Genomic DNA, 14829 nt, shown 5'->3' on the forward strand with positions numbered 1-14829 from the left:
AAAAACGAACAGTTATCGTTATTCATTTCCGTTCAGTGCATCAAACGTTCCAAAAAATCCTACCTTCTATATTGAGTGCGCTAAGGCCGTCAGCAACCGATGCAACCGGTATTTGGTTAGGTCCCATCAACTCGGCCGAGTCGACCTCTTTCTGCATTCGGTCTACCTCCTCCTCCAGCAGTTGGACCTCTCTGCTGACAAAATCTACATCGATTCGCGATATCGGCTGTTTCAGCACCCGAATTTCCCGCTGAATCGACCCCAGCTGCTGCCGATATCGGTCCACCTCCTCGCACAGCCGATTTTTCTGACCAACCTGATGCGTTATCGCTATCTCTGAAAAAAAAGCCGAGAATAATTGAGGAACGATCGATTCTTGAAAAAGACGGGTGGGTAATGTCGGGGACATAACGGGAGTGACGTAGGACTATACAAAGGGGACAGCTTTTGTTAAATATATATTTTAAATATATTGTTTTATTTTCTTCTCCTACGTGAATACCTACCTATCAACCTGAAAAATGGATTAGTTTACTGTTTACTCTTTATGAATATGTTGATGGTTCTGAAAAGAACCTTTGGTGTTGTATTTTGTTATCACTCGATATTCCCATCTTGTTCGGTTAAACCTTTCTGTTTAGCGATTGCATTTGCCACTCGCCACAGCTTTCACAGTTGGAAAATTTCTTCCCATCCAGCTTGTGACATATTGTACAGTAAATTACATTCAATGGCACGTCGCATTACCACCACTCAGTATCGGATTGGAGGTAATTTTAACCTGTAATTGAACATTTGCGATGACAGTGGTACAGTGTCGACTTTCAATGTGGGGTCATAATTTGGACCCCGAACTCTATGTTTACAAAAATGTCCAACTAAATATGTCGCATTACAGGTCCGTCCAATTAGCTAAATGTCCAATTAGCTAAAAAAGTGTAAATTACTGTACTTTCAATCTAGAAGCAATTTAAGAATTGGTGAAAATCAATAAGCTCAGAACAACTGCCAAATTCACATACTCATCATATCCTGGCAAACAAATTATGAAAATTTGTGTTTTATTATTATTTTGGATATTGTTTTAGAAAGCATTGAACTGTATTTCCTAAACTCTTTTTTGGAAGGTTTAATGGCCCTGAAAAGTGCCTTGTTTTATGGAATGGTTCCAATTTAGAAAACTTAGTACTCGTGGTTTTGAAAAAAAAAAAACATTTCGAACGCCCTCGATGCCGCCTTGTTCTGGATTTGCCACCAAAGCAGTTTGTATAAAGAACGAAACTTTTTTCTTCTGCTACCTGATGCCGTTTTGCGATTGCGTTTGCCTCGCCACTCGCTGCAACTGCCTGTTGTCTTGATGTCCACCGAACCGAATGTGTTCTGTTCCGAATGCGGATTTTCTCATCGTCGCGAGCAGCTTTGCCAGCTAACTCGATCACTTCGGCGGCCGAAGCTATATAACGCCGGCTAGGTGAACTGGTGCACTGGTACTAACGCGCTCGGCCTAGCTACCCTTGCGGGGAACTCCAGATCAACACGGTTCGAGCGGGATTTTGCCTTTCTCTTCACTTTTCCTCCTTTGCCATATCCAACCATGGCTGTTTGTGTTGGTTTGTTGATGTGTTGTGATGCGAAACGATGTGGTGTACGGTTTGAATGAGAATGATCGTTACCAGCCGACGATGTGATAATCATTGCATACGAAAAACAGTGGAAACGTCTGAGAGCTTAAACTCAGTATGCAACGGAGCAAACAGTAGTATGGTTCTCGTCGGTGGAGATCGGAATAGATGTATCTAAATGTCGTTGTGCAAACTGACTACATCGTGGGAAAGTACCTCATATAACTTCCGGCCGTGTATGTGGCAAAATATGCGAAAAGCTTCAATGCGTGCTTTTTTGCAATGTGTCTGTTGTTTCGCACGCTCATATTGCTCTTATATTGCTATAGCATACATATTATACAAATGCTATAATGGGAAAATAGCACATTTTCCGTTATTATTAAAGCTTGGGACATTTTGGTGATTAATTAGAGTATATTTGAAGTTGCATTTTATTTCTTGGATGCTGTTGCGAATCGAGGAAGTAATCTAAAAATTAAAAATTTAAATATAAAAAAAAGGAAAAAAAACTTTTTAAGTTAAACGGTTTAATGTACTAAAAGCTAGAAAATAATTAGACAAGTACCAGTCAGTAATTATCACATCCCTTCCTTCATTAATCTAGGGCAATGATGAGACTGAAATAAAATCGTGGGGCATATGATGAAACAACTAACTGTGGATAATGGAAGTCCGACGTGCCCCATGATTTTATTTTAGTCTCATCATTGCCCTAGATTAATTTAGTGCTAGATTAGTGTCAGTGCTTTAATTCTACCACGTTAATTTTACGAATATTTTCAGGTCTGCTTGCTGTAATGCCGATATACTAACCAGCTTACAACAAGGCAGTACTGATGTCAACTTTCATTACCCAGTAATTCTTACAGAGGGTCGATCAGTAAATCCGAACAAAGGAAATGGGGGCACACCTGAAGGGTTGGTCATGATACAAAGAACGATAACATTGGAATTCTGCGAATTCGGGAACTCAACTAAATAAAATCTTAGCTTGGAATCCAGCTGTCTGATTAAGATACAATGTTTCAAAAAACTTAAAGAAATTTCAAGGAAAAATATATTTCGGAAAAAAGTCCTCAAAAGTCAAATACAAGCTCAGGTTTGTTTCGCTGACAAATGTGTATGAGATGTGACAAATGTGCATGAGAATGGAAAACTGAGGCTGTTGATAGAATGTAGACTGTGGACTCGAAGCGAGAAAGTCTCAAAAGGGGTATTCTACAGTACATAGATGCACACGAACGACCTGTGACGTTTTGGTTAGAATTTTTAAATTGTCTCTAGAACCGGCAACATCGTAGATTTTATTGAAAAGGACTTCAACATAGCGAATTGCCCTCAAATTCACTTACTCAAGAAGTTTTGGACAATTGTCAGCTTTAGAAGAATGGTAGTAACTAGATTGATTGATTTTTTTTCTTTTATAGAGGCTTTAAACTACAAAATTCGTTCGCCTCTAGCCTTGAAAAAGGCCAATATTGAAGGCGTAGTAACTATAAATGCACCAAAAATAAAGGATGCTGGAATAAATGGCAGATAAGGTTGAGCAACGAACTGTCAAAAAACGACGCGGGGTATTCGAGGGAAAGTATACAATTTCGTCAAAACCACTCGCTACGTCCTTTAGTTGCGCATAAACAGTGCACTAGCTATTTATTCAATGCAAAAAAAAAAAAAACAAAATTTGACTCTCATGTCAGAGCAGTCAGTTCAGTTGAATAAAAAAAGTGAAAAATAAACTGTTTGAGCTAAACGGTTTAATGTACTAAAAGCTAGAAAATAATAGGGCAAGTAGCAGTTAATAGTTATTACATCCCTTCCTTCATTAATCTAAGGCAATTATAAGACTAAAATAAAATCTTGGGCATATGATGAAACAACTAACTGTGGATAATGGAAATCCGATGTGCCACACGATTTTATTTTAGTCTTATCATTGCCCTGGATTAATGAAGGAATGGATGTGATAACTATTAACTGCTACTTGCCTAATTATTTTCTAGCTTCTAGTATATTAAACCGTTTAACTTTAAAAGTTTTTTTTATTTTCTTTTTATTTTCTAGTTTTTAGTACATTATCTGTATGATTAGTATACTTCTCTACAATAAAACAATTGAACCTTTTTTTATTTTTATTTCTTACCTAATTTTCTTCGGACTATTTTCATGATGTACTGTATTCTATTAGTCAAATCATTTCATTCGATACCGATATTGAGGGGATTGCAAAAAAATGCATACATCTTTTTGAATTTATGTTGTTCATAATGTAGTGTGTTCTCCAAGTCAACCCATTGAACCATTTTTTTATCAGCGGCCAAATTTGATTTTTCAAGATGATGGAATACACAGTATTATAAAAACAGCAGAGATAAAGGTTTGTTCTAAAATTCAGATCAATAAATCAAAAGGATCGGGGTCAAATTTTTATGATTGTGGGACAACCCTACAGACATACAAACATATCAAGTTGAATGAAACCGTTTAAACCGCCATTTTGTAGCGGCCGCCATCTTGGATTTTTAAAATCATGAAATACGCAGTTTTATAATGACTGCAGAGATAAAAATGTGTTCCAAATTTCAGATCATTCGGTCAACAGGAAGGGGTTCAAATTTTAATGTGATAAAGCGCTACAGACAAACATGTTACAAACATACAAACATACAAATTACAGGGTAAGCTAAATAAAAGCTAAATAAAAGCGTCAAGAGAAGTAGCCGAAATTGAATTCAATTCCGGTACATGCTATCTAACAGTGAACTGAAAACGTTGATTGAACCATTTAATTTGGTAAATAAGAAAACATAGTCAAAGACTTGATAACAAAATTTGATTGGAGACGTCACACGTAAGTCTCCCGCCCCAGGTGTTACCCGATAACCCTACGCCCCTGGATATAGGTATCTCAATTGAGTACTTAAGAATGACGTTGTACCAGGCGAAGACATTTCGAAAGCGTTAGTTCCTATTAAGAAAAAATCATAGGAGGTTGTGTCCAAGACACGACCGCATTGTTGACGTAGAACTACGCTGTTATTTTATTCAAGTCGCTTGTTTATAACATCGGTTATTATTTTATAATGATGCGAAATTTCAGAAATAAGTGTTTAGTAGAACGGTTTGGTCGATTATATTACACCATTATTCCACACCTCATAACTATATCAATATATATTTCGCACCGTATGGAAACAATAACAATGACAATACTTGCAATTTCTAATATCATACTACATGTTATTTAGTATTTCCTCTGTGGAGGCGATCTGGCGTAGTGGTAACATCCATGCCTCTCACGCTCAAGGTCACGAGTTCAATTCTCACTCCCGACATTCTTCCAAAAATGGAAGTAGAAGTGACGAACCAGCCAAATGAGTTGAAAGTCACTATAATACAGATAAAAAAAAAGTATTTCCTCAGTGGGATCGCACCTCTAGACATCGTTCGTACAACATAAACCAACCAACACCAAACAAGCGTTCACCATAGTATGCATACAGGGCCATACATTGGGGGTTTGAAGCGACTAAGAATATAAACACTTCTAATCATTTGGCGCTATCCTAAACGAAATAAATTCTTTCTGTTAATCTTAATAACCTCGAAAAGAGCAGCATGGCTTCATTAGATCAAGATTAGCTCAAATACAATCCTAGTAGCGAACGCAAATAACTTATAACAATCCAGCACGACAGTCACGATGGTCTAGCTTGGTATTCCCCAAAAAATTATTTGGCGCACAACCTTAACGCCTGCTTCGTCAATAAAGCCCTTATGACGACAAGCGATGTTAACTGCCTGGAGTAATGAAAAAGACAGAATATTTGTCTCAGCAGAGATTCATTAATCATACCCTAGCGCAAATATTTCCCTTCCGCTCCTTGTTTACAATGGGCCTGATCACGAACGTCACTTCACGGTGAAAACGAAATGAATTGGAAGCAATTTGTTTGCGTTTCATTCCGTTTTCATCGTGAAGTAATGTTCGTGATCAGTGATCAATTTATTTGCCGATATCACATTCACATTTTTTTACTAAGGGCACGTTCATAGGTCCAATCGCATTAAAATTACCTTTTACTATAAAATCCCTAGCTTTTTTCCAAAACTCGTCATTATAATATCAGATTATTTTCAGATACAATTCTCGTTCAAGATTTTTCAACCACTTGCAAACAACATGTTTCTCCGTTACATGTTAAATGTATGATACAGAAAATATAATAGAATAAAGACAACCCTAAATCTGCCAATTCCTTTCTCGAGTTTTGCTCTTATCAACACATTCGGTGATCAATTTTTATTTATATAGATAGAAAAAGATATAGGAGTGCGTTTTATCACATTAAAAAAATTCAATTGTCATGCTTGGTTAAAATATATTTGTGTTATTTTTACGGGACCCCTTTCCATTTCAGAGGAGGGAGGGGTGGCATACCATCATAGAAACATTTCTTATATTCAAAAACCTTCACATGCCGAATTTGGCTCCATGCAGAAATTTGTGTTTCATTTGTATGGTAGCCTCCCCTTAGAGAGCAGGGAGGAATGTCGATCCACCATAGAAACGTTTATTGCACCCTAAAACCTCTATATGCTAAGTTTAATTCCAGTTGTTTGATTGGTTTTCGAGTAGTTCAGCATCCTCCCCTCCTCCTCTTTAGAGAGGAGATATAGAAAGAATAGATAGAAAGGTTTCGTGCCCCCTAAAACCTCCATATGCCTAATTTAGTTTTACTTGCTTGATTAATTCTCGAGTAATGCAGAAATTTGTGTTTCGTTTGTATGGCAGCTCCCCCTTGAAGAGGGGGGTGGAGTGTCTAACCACTGTAAAAAAATTATTGCACCCTAAAATCTCCACATGCCAAATTTGGTTTTGTTTGCTTGATTAATTCTCGAGTAATGCAGAAATTTGTGTTTCATTTGTATGGTAGTCCCCCCTTAGAGAGAGGGGGGCGGGTCTCGAGCTATCATAAAAACCTTCTCCGATCCCAAAAACCCCTACATACCAATTTTCATGTCGATAGGTTCAGTAGTTTCCGAGTCCATGAGAATCAGACAGACAGAACGACAGAAAAACAGAAAGACAGACTGACTTCACTCCATTTTTATAAATATATAGATAGCTAGTATTGTACGGACAATTTTTTGATACAGTGTAAATAAACAAGCAAGGAACGAGGAAATTCGGTATTTGCTACCTGCTTTAATTTCAAATTCGCGATGTTCATCCTTGACATCACATTCCTAACATCACCAAACAAATTCAGGGATGCGTAATAGAACAAATTCACTAGTATTTTAGCGGAATGACGCTACTCCGCACCACGTCACGGTGGGATACAGTTTTTTATAACATGTTCTATCATGTTCTGCTCTCTTTGATTTTTCATCAACTACAAATCTGTTCGTAACCCACGCGATAAGCAAAACAAGAAAATAAGTGTTCGACATAAACACAAATCGAGCAAAATTGGTTCCTCAGGTTGACTAATTTACTACCGCATCTAAAATAATGAGTCGCTTAGAAAACAGAAGTTCGAAACGATTCCCGCTTCTCAGCACACCATGTATAGCTATCATGGGCATCAAGAAACAATCAATGCACACGTACAACAATATTCCGAATATGCACACTGTTACAAGAAAATAAAAATCCCCTGTCAGAGTAAAACTAACCTGTGAGATAATTCTGATACAGCTGCTGCCGGTCAAGTCCATCGCTCTCGTTACTTGCTGCAAATTGCGCACTGCCAGCGTTGAAAGCTGTGGGCAAGTTTTGCGTCATTTGCTGCTGCAGCTGCGTTTGATCCCAGTGCGGTAGCTCCTGCAGATGGCTCTGTTGTAAACTCTCACCAGCGCTCACTGCACCGCTTGGCGAGGGATCGTATCCCGGAACGTGCGTCCTCATGGCGCTGATCGATCCAAATCCGTCGCGGAACGTGATTTCCAGTTTGCTCTGAATGCCCGACTGGGCATTAAAACCTTTGGCTGTGTATTTCAGGGGACTAGCGTGTATGTGAATGGGTGACTGTGGGCTATCGGTGGGTTGCCGGAGGGTTAAATTAACCGAAGTGGAGCTCCGGCCATTGCCTCCGGGTGGTTGTGGAGTGGCTGTGTTAAAACTACTGGATGCTTGCGCTAACTCGCGGGAATAGGGAGGCTCGGGTTGCAGCTGCAGGGTTGAGGTATGTCTTTGTCCGACGGGACTCCTTCCGGCCACTGGGGATACGGTCACGTTGAGCTGTACATTGACGGTCTCGCCCAGTTCAGGACTAGCCGTAATGGTGGAACTAATGGGCGGTAACGGTGCCACTCGTGTTGGCCGAGGACCACTAAACGCGAGCGTATTTGGTCTGCTCAACGCGATTCGATTGTTGTTGTTATCAAAAGCAGTCGTCGCCGAGCGATTATCAGTGTTGTTTGCACTGCCGAAACCGTCACGTGTTATATCATCAGAGTCGAGTAGCCTATTATTGTTATTCGCATTCGCGAAATTGGTTCCACTGCTACCAGTAGTGCCGCCAGCACACTTGGGTATCTTATCGACACTACTTTCCCTGCTGCTGCTCCCACTGCTCCCACCACTCAAATTATTCTCGAGTCGGTTCAGCTTACGCTCGTTGATACGCCGCTTCAAACTCGTACTGTGTATGGATTGTGAAGGGTATGCTTGGACGGCGGCCGGAGTTCCCAGCACTGCCTTCTCCAAGCTATCGATGCAGGCTGGACGGTTGTGACAGTTGGCTGTCACCAGATCCGACACTACGTGATCCGGTACGGTTGGAAATTTTTGCTTCATCTCGTGGAACAGTTGCATAATAGCGATGTTCGAGCAGGAACACGACGATCGTCGTTGCTTTAGAAGGCTGCTGCTGTTGTTATTGTTGGTGATGTTGGGACCGTAGGATTCGGTGGACGTATCATGTTCTGGCGGCTTCCTGGAACGGTTAGTCGCCATAATCTGCCATCCTCGTCCGGCGGTACACCTCGCGGAATCGGAATCGAAGGGCCAGCCGTCAAAACAGCAATCACGTAGCTCAACTCTAGAACAAAGAGAAAAAAAAGAAGACGAACAATTAATCAAATGGCATTTGTAAACAATCGCTTATCAGTTTGCGGGCGAAAAAAAGGGAAACTTGTTGAAGCGATTCTCAGAACTGGTTACATCAGCCGATCATTGCGCGCTCTGGTATGTGTGTATGTGTGGTGCGCGGTTTGGAAACGACTGCGTGTTCCGATAAAGGGGCGGCAGATGGAACGCCCCGCGGGTAATGGTAAACCGAACCGAATCAGCAAATTCTATTTATTTGAAAGCAAATTAACGGTGAAATATGCGCTGGTCCGGTGAGAATGGGACGCGCGCGGATCCTCTTCGAGCGAGAACCGTGTGGTATACCGATACACAAGTATCTACGGGTGTTCAATTGTGGGATTCGAATTGTGATGGTTTTTTTTTCGCGCGAGTGTTGTTAACCACTGCCGCACACGCTGACCGAGGTCATCCGTTCCCATCTGCAGTAGCGTCTAACACAAGAAGCCACGCGAAAGGGAAGCGTGGACGCAGTTGTAGAAGAAAACAACAACAACAACACCACGAAAAATACCCTAATGACGATGATGATGGCTGGCAGAGTGTGTAAATCAATTGTGAAGTCAAACGTACGACCAGGTTTGGTGTATGGTTGGAACGTGTGTTTATGAGACATTCCGAAGCAACACCCACCTGCAGGTGATCTTGCTTTATGACCCGCACACACCGTCCGATGATACCGGATTGTGGTGATAGTTATTTTGGGATATTTGAAATTGTTTTCGCCGCCATTACAGATGTCGGTTCTGGTATTAATAGATAGATTCAAGAACTTCGATTCTATCCGTGTCCCCCCTGAAACAATGCTTCTCGGTGGAGTGCTTGCCAATGAATCCATCATGATACACAAAATAGTAAATTGTGTTGTTGTTACATTTTCCTCTCTGTTTCCAGCCAATAATTACAAGAGACAGAGGTTGAGAATGTAATTCATGAGTATTGATCGGACAACGCGTGATACAGGTGATACACGCTTATTCAAGATCACTGATTTTCGCAAGATTGTGGCTACCTAATGCCGACATCGTTTTTGGTGCAGACATTTTAGTATTTTACTAAATCAGTATTCGGTTGAGATTTCTGTACTAAATATCACGTCTTCATTGTAGGTATTTTGAGCGATAGATTCGAAAATACGCGTGCAAGTAAGAGTATTTTTTATTTGACGAAAGAATCCTCGATTATAACGAGAATCAAACTCCCATGACCATGTGTATGACGCTAATCACTAGGCCATTTTTTGGTACATTAAAACCAAGAGCAATATCATGCATCCGTCCATCTGCTGCCCCGAATATATCTGTTTTTTTTTAATTTGTCAGATAAGTATATGGAGACTACAAAAATCTAAATTATCAATATAATCAATATCATAATGTCGCCTTTTGGGTATAAGAATATTCCTTCCGTTCCACTGTTCAGTTTCACCGTACAGCAGGAGTTCATATAAGGCTTCCATTGTTGCGTAAATAGTCCGATGTATTTTTTGACGTAGGACTACGACTTACATTAAGGGTGCCAAATCAGAAAACAGGTCACGTTTTTATGAAATAAAGATAACGTTAATAACTATTTTCACTGTGAACGAATTTTCATGATTTGTATACCCATCGAATCGGAAATTCTCTAAGATTTGTTTGAAATGCTATACATTATAATTCGATAATCTCTAAACAGTTTATATTTATATATATAGATATATATAGATTTCTGTATGTCTGTCTGATTCTTATGGAAAATTGGTATGTAGGGGTTTCTGGGGTACCTTCACTCTTATCATAGTTCGAGACCTCTCCCCCCCTCTAAGGGGTTTTGCATGTGGGGGTTTTAGGGTGGAATCTCTCAATTCTCAGTGGAATAAATGTTTTATGATAGTCAGACACTCCACACCCCTCTCTAAGGGGGTGCTGCCATACAAATGAAACACAAATTTCTGCATTACTCGAGAATTAATCAAGCAAATGAAACCAAATTTGCAAGTGGAAGTTTTAGGGTGCAATAAATGTTTCTATGGTGATTAAACACTCCACCCTCCTCTCGAAGGGGAGCCGACATACAAATGAAACACAAACTTCTGCATTACTCGAGAATCAATGAAGCAAATGAAACCAAATTTGGCATGTGAAGGTTTTAGGGTGAAATTAATGATTCTTTGGTGGTTAGATACTCCTCCCCCTCCTCTTAGCAGAAGCTGCCATACAAATGAAACACAAATTTCTGAATTACTCAAGAAGTAATCAAGCAAATGAAACCAAATTAGGCATATGAAGGAATCATGGTGCAATAAATGTTTCTATGGTGGCTAGATACTCCGTCTCGATGTTACGATAAACTGCTTCGAGAGAGTATCTGAGAATAATGTTCAAGATGCCTAAAGGCGTCGAAGACTTCAGGCCAGGGAATAGGTCCTTCGTCTGCGTCTTCAATACTTCCACCTCTGGTACAAGTTACTCTGTTGCAACATCTGTGAATTACTTCCGCCCGAAATTTGACGTAACCTGCTTCAATTGATCAATGCTCATAGATGTTAGTCAGTCTCTCGTTTTAAATGAAAAATCTTTATTCGCTATAGCAGGGGTGGCCAAAATATTCACCACCACGTGCGCTTTTTTTCAAAAGCAGACAATATGTTTTTTCAGTGACCGTTAATAAGTAGTATTTGATCGTAAAATGTGGTTTAAGGTAGCGAGAATAATGATTTCTTCTCAAAAACTAGTTAGTTATAATAACAATGTGTTCATTTTTATCGCGAACAATTTTATTCTAAACACATTTTATCCTGAATGTTTGTTTTGTATCTGATAAAGCGCTGGAAACATTGTGTTGTATATTTTCAACGTGTTTTTCATATTTTTGTTCAAATGCACTCAAATTTATTTGCAAACAGGCTGCCAAATAGTAATCTGTCAAAGGAGAGCGATGTTTTGTTTCAATTGTATTCATAGTAAAAATATCCAATAAGTACAGAAAATATATTTTTGAAATTAAAAAAAAACTTTTGAAATCAAGAGCTCCATCTCTCTTGATTTAAAAAATATATCGCTATTAAAATTGAAGATTTTATTTTCAATTAATGCTTTTTAATTTCATTGATATTTTTTCTATGTTGATTCCATCATTGAATGGAAATGACATGAATTATATTATTTTTTAAATATCTTCAAATCTTCTGTCGAACTCATTACGTAACAGAGAAAATTAATCTGCATGCTTCTCTCTTGTGCTTCTAAGAGTGTTTTCAGTTTTTTTTCTTTGATGTTTCAAATTCAATTAGGGGAGATAGGGGTAAGACGGACATGTTAAGGAAAACTTCAATTGTATCTTTGGAAATTCATGTTTTCAAAACTTTAAAAGCAGTTTCTTACAGTTCAATATACTGGTTTTCGAAATAACTGGCCGAATGTTTTATAAAAATTTGTTTTTCCATGTTTTTTTACTGAAATTAAAATAAGCCGAATAGTACAACATGTTCAACGGTGGGTATAATGGACATGTAGTGGGGGGGGGGGGATATGGACAGGTTCATAATATACGAAGCGTAGAGGTTTATCACTCGCGAGAGGAATAATTTCACTCTCTCCCAGTATTTGTGCGTCCAGTAACTGAAATAGAACAAAAAGAGAAAGCAATATAAAAAAGAGTTCTATCCCTTCTTCCCTTTACTTTCCATCATGCATTGGATGTGATTATGGATATGACTGTCCAATTTGAAATTTATAATGCAACTATACAAATCAACCACCTGTCCATCATACCCCCACTGTCCGTCTTACCCGCGGCTCCCCTAATTTTGCTTCGCTATGATGACACGATGAAAAACGAGATCATGCACCCACTTATAATCATTTATTGAAGATATGATTTTTTGGCAGATGCCATTCATTCTTTTTTTTAAAAAAACATGGCACCTCGGGGTATAGTAAAAATTCTCCGAAGGAGCTCCATCAGTCATAATCGATACCAATTTTTATATTGAAAATCATGTTTTAGTGATAAAGGACTTGAATGAGAACAAGTTTGTCTCTCCATTGATAAAAATTTGTTGAAAATACTCCTTATTAGACATATCCTGCAAACACATCCTTATGGATACACATAACTATGCGGTATCAATTGATTCATCGAGTTGTAGTTAGATTTTTTAGATTTTTATGAGCTTTCAAACGTCGATCTTTCATGGAAAATAACTCATTTTTATCGAAGAAGGCCACCAATTTGACATTTTTTCGAATTTGCCAAAACCCCTATGTGACGCCTTAGGTATCGCCCTAAAGTGTCAAAATATTTATTTGAATTCGACGCCCAATTGCTTCAGAACCGATACCACCAGCAAGGTATCGATTAACAGACAGCATCTACGCATCCAGCTGTCATCACATAATGATCATTATTCGTACATTGAACAATAACCAAAATACCCGAATACTTCACTTTATTCCTAAAATCCGAAAAAACACTACAATTCATTATTTTTCGACCTTTCAGATAGGGACTCGCACTTGAGCAATAACTGTTAACACGTTCGTCGCTCAACGCGATGATTTTAAGTTTCTCGCGAGACCCAACTGGCGAATAGATTATTAAATGATGATCAAACTTAATTTGTAGACAACTTTTACATGATCTTACAATACTTTCTTCAATTTAAAGACGAATTGACAACAATAATAAATGCGAAAGCCATATTAAAGGGTGTGTCACATCAAATTGCATCACGGAAAAAACGCTGTAGAAATTTAATTTTCAGGAATTATATCTTCAGCTTTCACTTATAATCAGATAAGAGTGTATAGATCACGTTGGCCATGCTTCACTGTCAATTTTTCGTAAATTTGGAAAAATGTCGTCAACGAAAAAGAGCGTCGTGAATTAATCCTGCGCACTCATTTCGAGAATCCGGAGTTGCCACATCGGGACATCGGTAAGATGCTGGGAATCGTCCAATCCACGGTCAGCAGAGTACTAAAACGATACTTCGAGAACCTAACCATCGACCGGAAGGTGAAGAACGGCAAAAATGGATGCTCCGTCAGTGAAAAAGATCACAAGCGCGTGGTTAAGCAGTTTAGACGTGATCCGAGAAGTTCGGTCCGGGATGTCGCCAATAAGCTGAATTTGTCAAGTTCATTCGTCCAGCGGACCAAGCAGCGGGAGGGCCTACGTACATAGAAGGTTCAGAAGGCTCCTAACCGCGACGAAAGACAAAACATGGTGGGGAAGACGCGAGCCCGGAAGCTGTACACCGAAATGCTGACGAAGCCGCATTGCCTGGTAATGGACGACGAAACCTACGTCAAAGCGGACTTTCGTCAGCTGCCGGGCCTGTTGTTCTTCTCCGCAGAGGACAAATTCAGCGTTCCGGAGGAGATTCGCAAGCAGAAACTATCCAAGTTTGCCAAAAAGTACATGGTGGCAAGCGATCTGCTCTTGCGGAAAGCGGAGCGCCCCCTTCGTGATGACCGGCACGGTAAACGGGCAGGTTTACCTTAAGGAGTGCCTACAGAAGCGCTTACTACCACTATTGAAGCAGCACGAGGGCCCGACCATCTTCTGGCCGGATCTCGCTTCGTGCCACTATTCAAAGGACGTGTTGGAGTGGTACGATACCAACGGGGTCACCTTCGTGCCAAAGGAAATGAACCCGCCCAACGCACCGGAGCTTCGCCCAATAGAGAAATACTGGGCGATTATGAAGCAGGCCCTCCGGAAGAACCCAAAAGTTGTCAAATCGGAGGCGGACAAAAAAAAAATGGATTTCTGTTCAAAAAAACTACAACCTGACGTTGTACAGAACCTTATGGACGGGGTAAAGCGGAAGGTGCGAGCATACGGGCTTGGGTTCGAAGTATGAATAAAAAGAAAATGCCAAAAGTTGTTTAATAGTTTTTATTTTACTGTCTAAAATTTTCAAAAGGATCGGTCTACTGGGCGAATTTCTACAGCGTTTTTTCCGTGGTGCAATTTGATGTGACATACCCTTTATATGGGTTTCGCAGATAACTGCGGTACAAACCATCCGCACTATGGATTAATAAAAAGTATAGTATAAACATTATAATAATATGGTTATGATTTTATTATTTTTCTACATACCCTATAGATGCATTT

The 14829-nt window shown here is 39.5% G+C and overlaps 1 protein-coding gene across 8 annotated transcripts in view; it reads right to left on the bottom strand.

Annotated features, from left to right (window-relative positions):
* LOC129765390 (TGF-beta-activated kinase 1 and MAP3K7-binding protein 2-like) overlaps positions 1–14829 on the bottom strand; it is a 54670-nt gene that overhangs the window by 5190 nt on the left and 34651 nt on the right. For all 8 annotated transcript variants that reach the window (XR_008741424.1, XR_008741423.1, XR_008741425.1 and 5 more), the window contains exons 2-3: positions 7308–8674; positions 64–336 (exon numbers count right to left, since the gene is read on the bottom strand). Coding sequence is in view for 5 of the 8 variants with exons in the window: in XM_055765667.1 (XP_055621642.1) it covers positions 64–336; positions 7308–8674 (1640 nt within the window). In the remaining 3 variants the exon portion in view is untranslated. The remainder of the gene's footprint in view (positions 1–63; positions 337–7307; positions 8675–14829) is intronic.

This window comes from Toxorhynchites rutilus, chromosome 2 (genome assembly GCF_029784135.1).
Source record: "Toxorhynchites rutilus septentrionalis strain SRP chromosome 2, ASM2978413v1, whole genome shotgun sequence".
In the NCBI taxonomy this organism is placed as follows: Eukaryota; Metazoa; Arthropoda; class Insecta; order Diptera; family Culicidae; genus Toxorhynchites; species Toxorhynchites rutilus.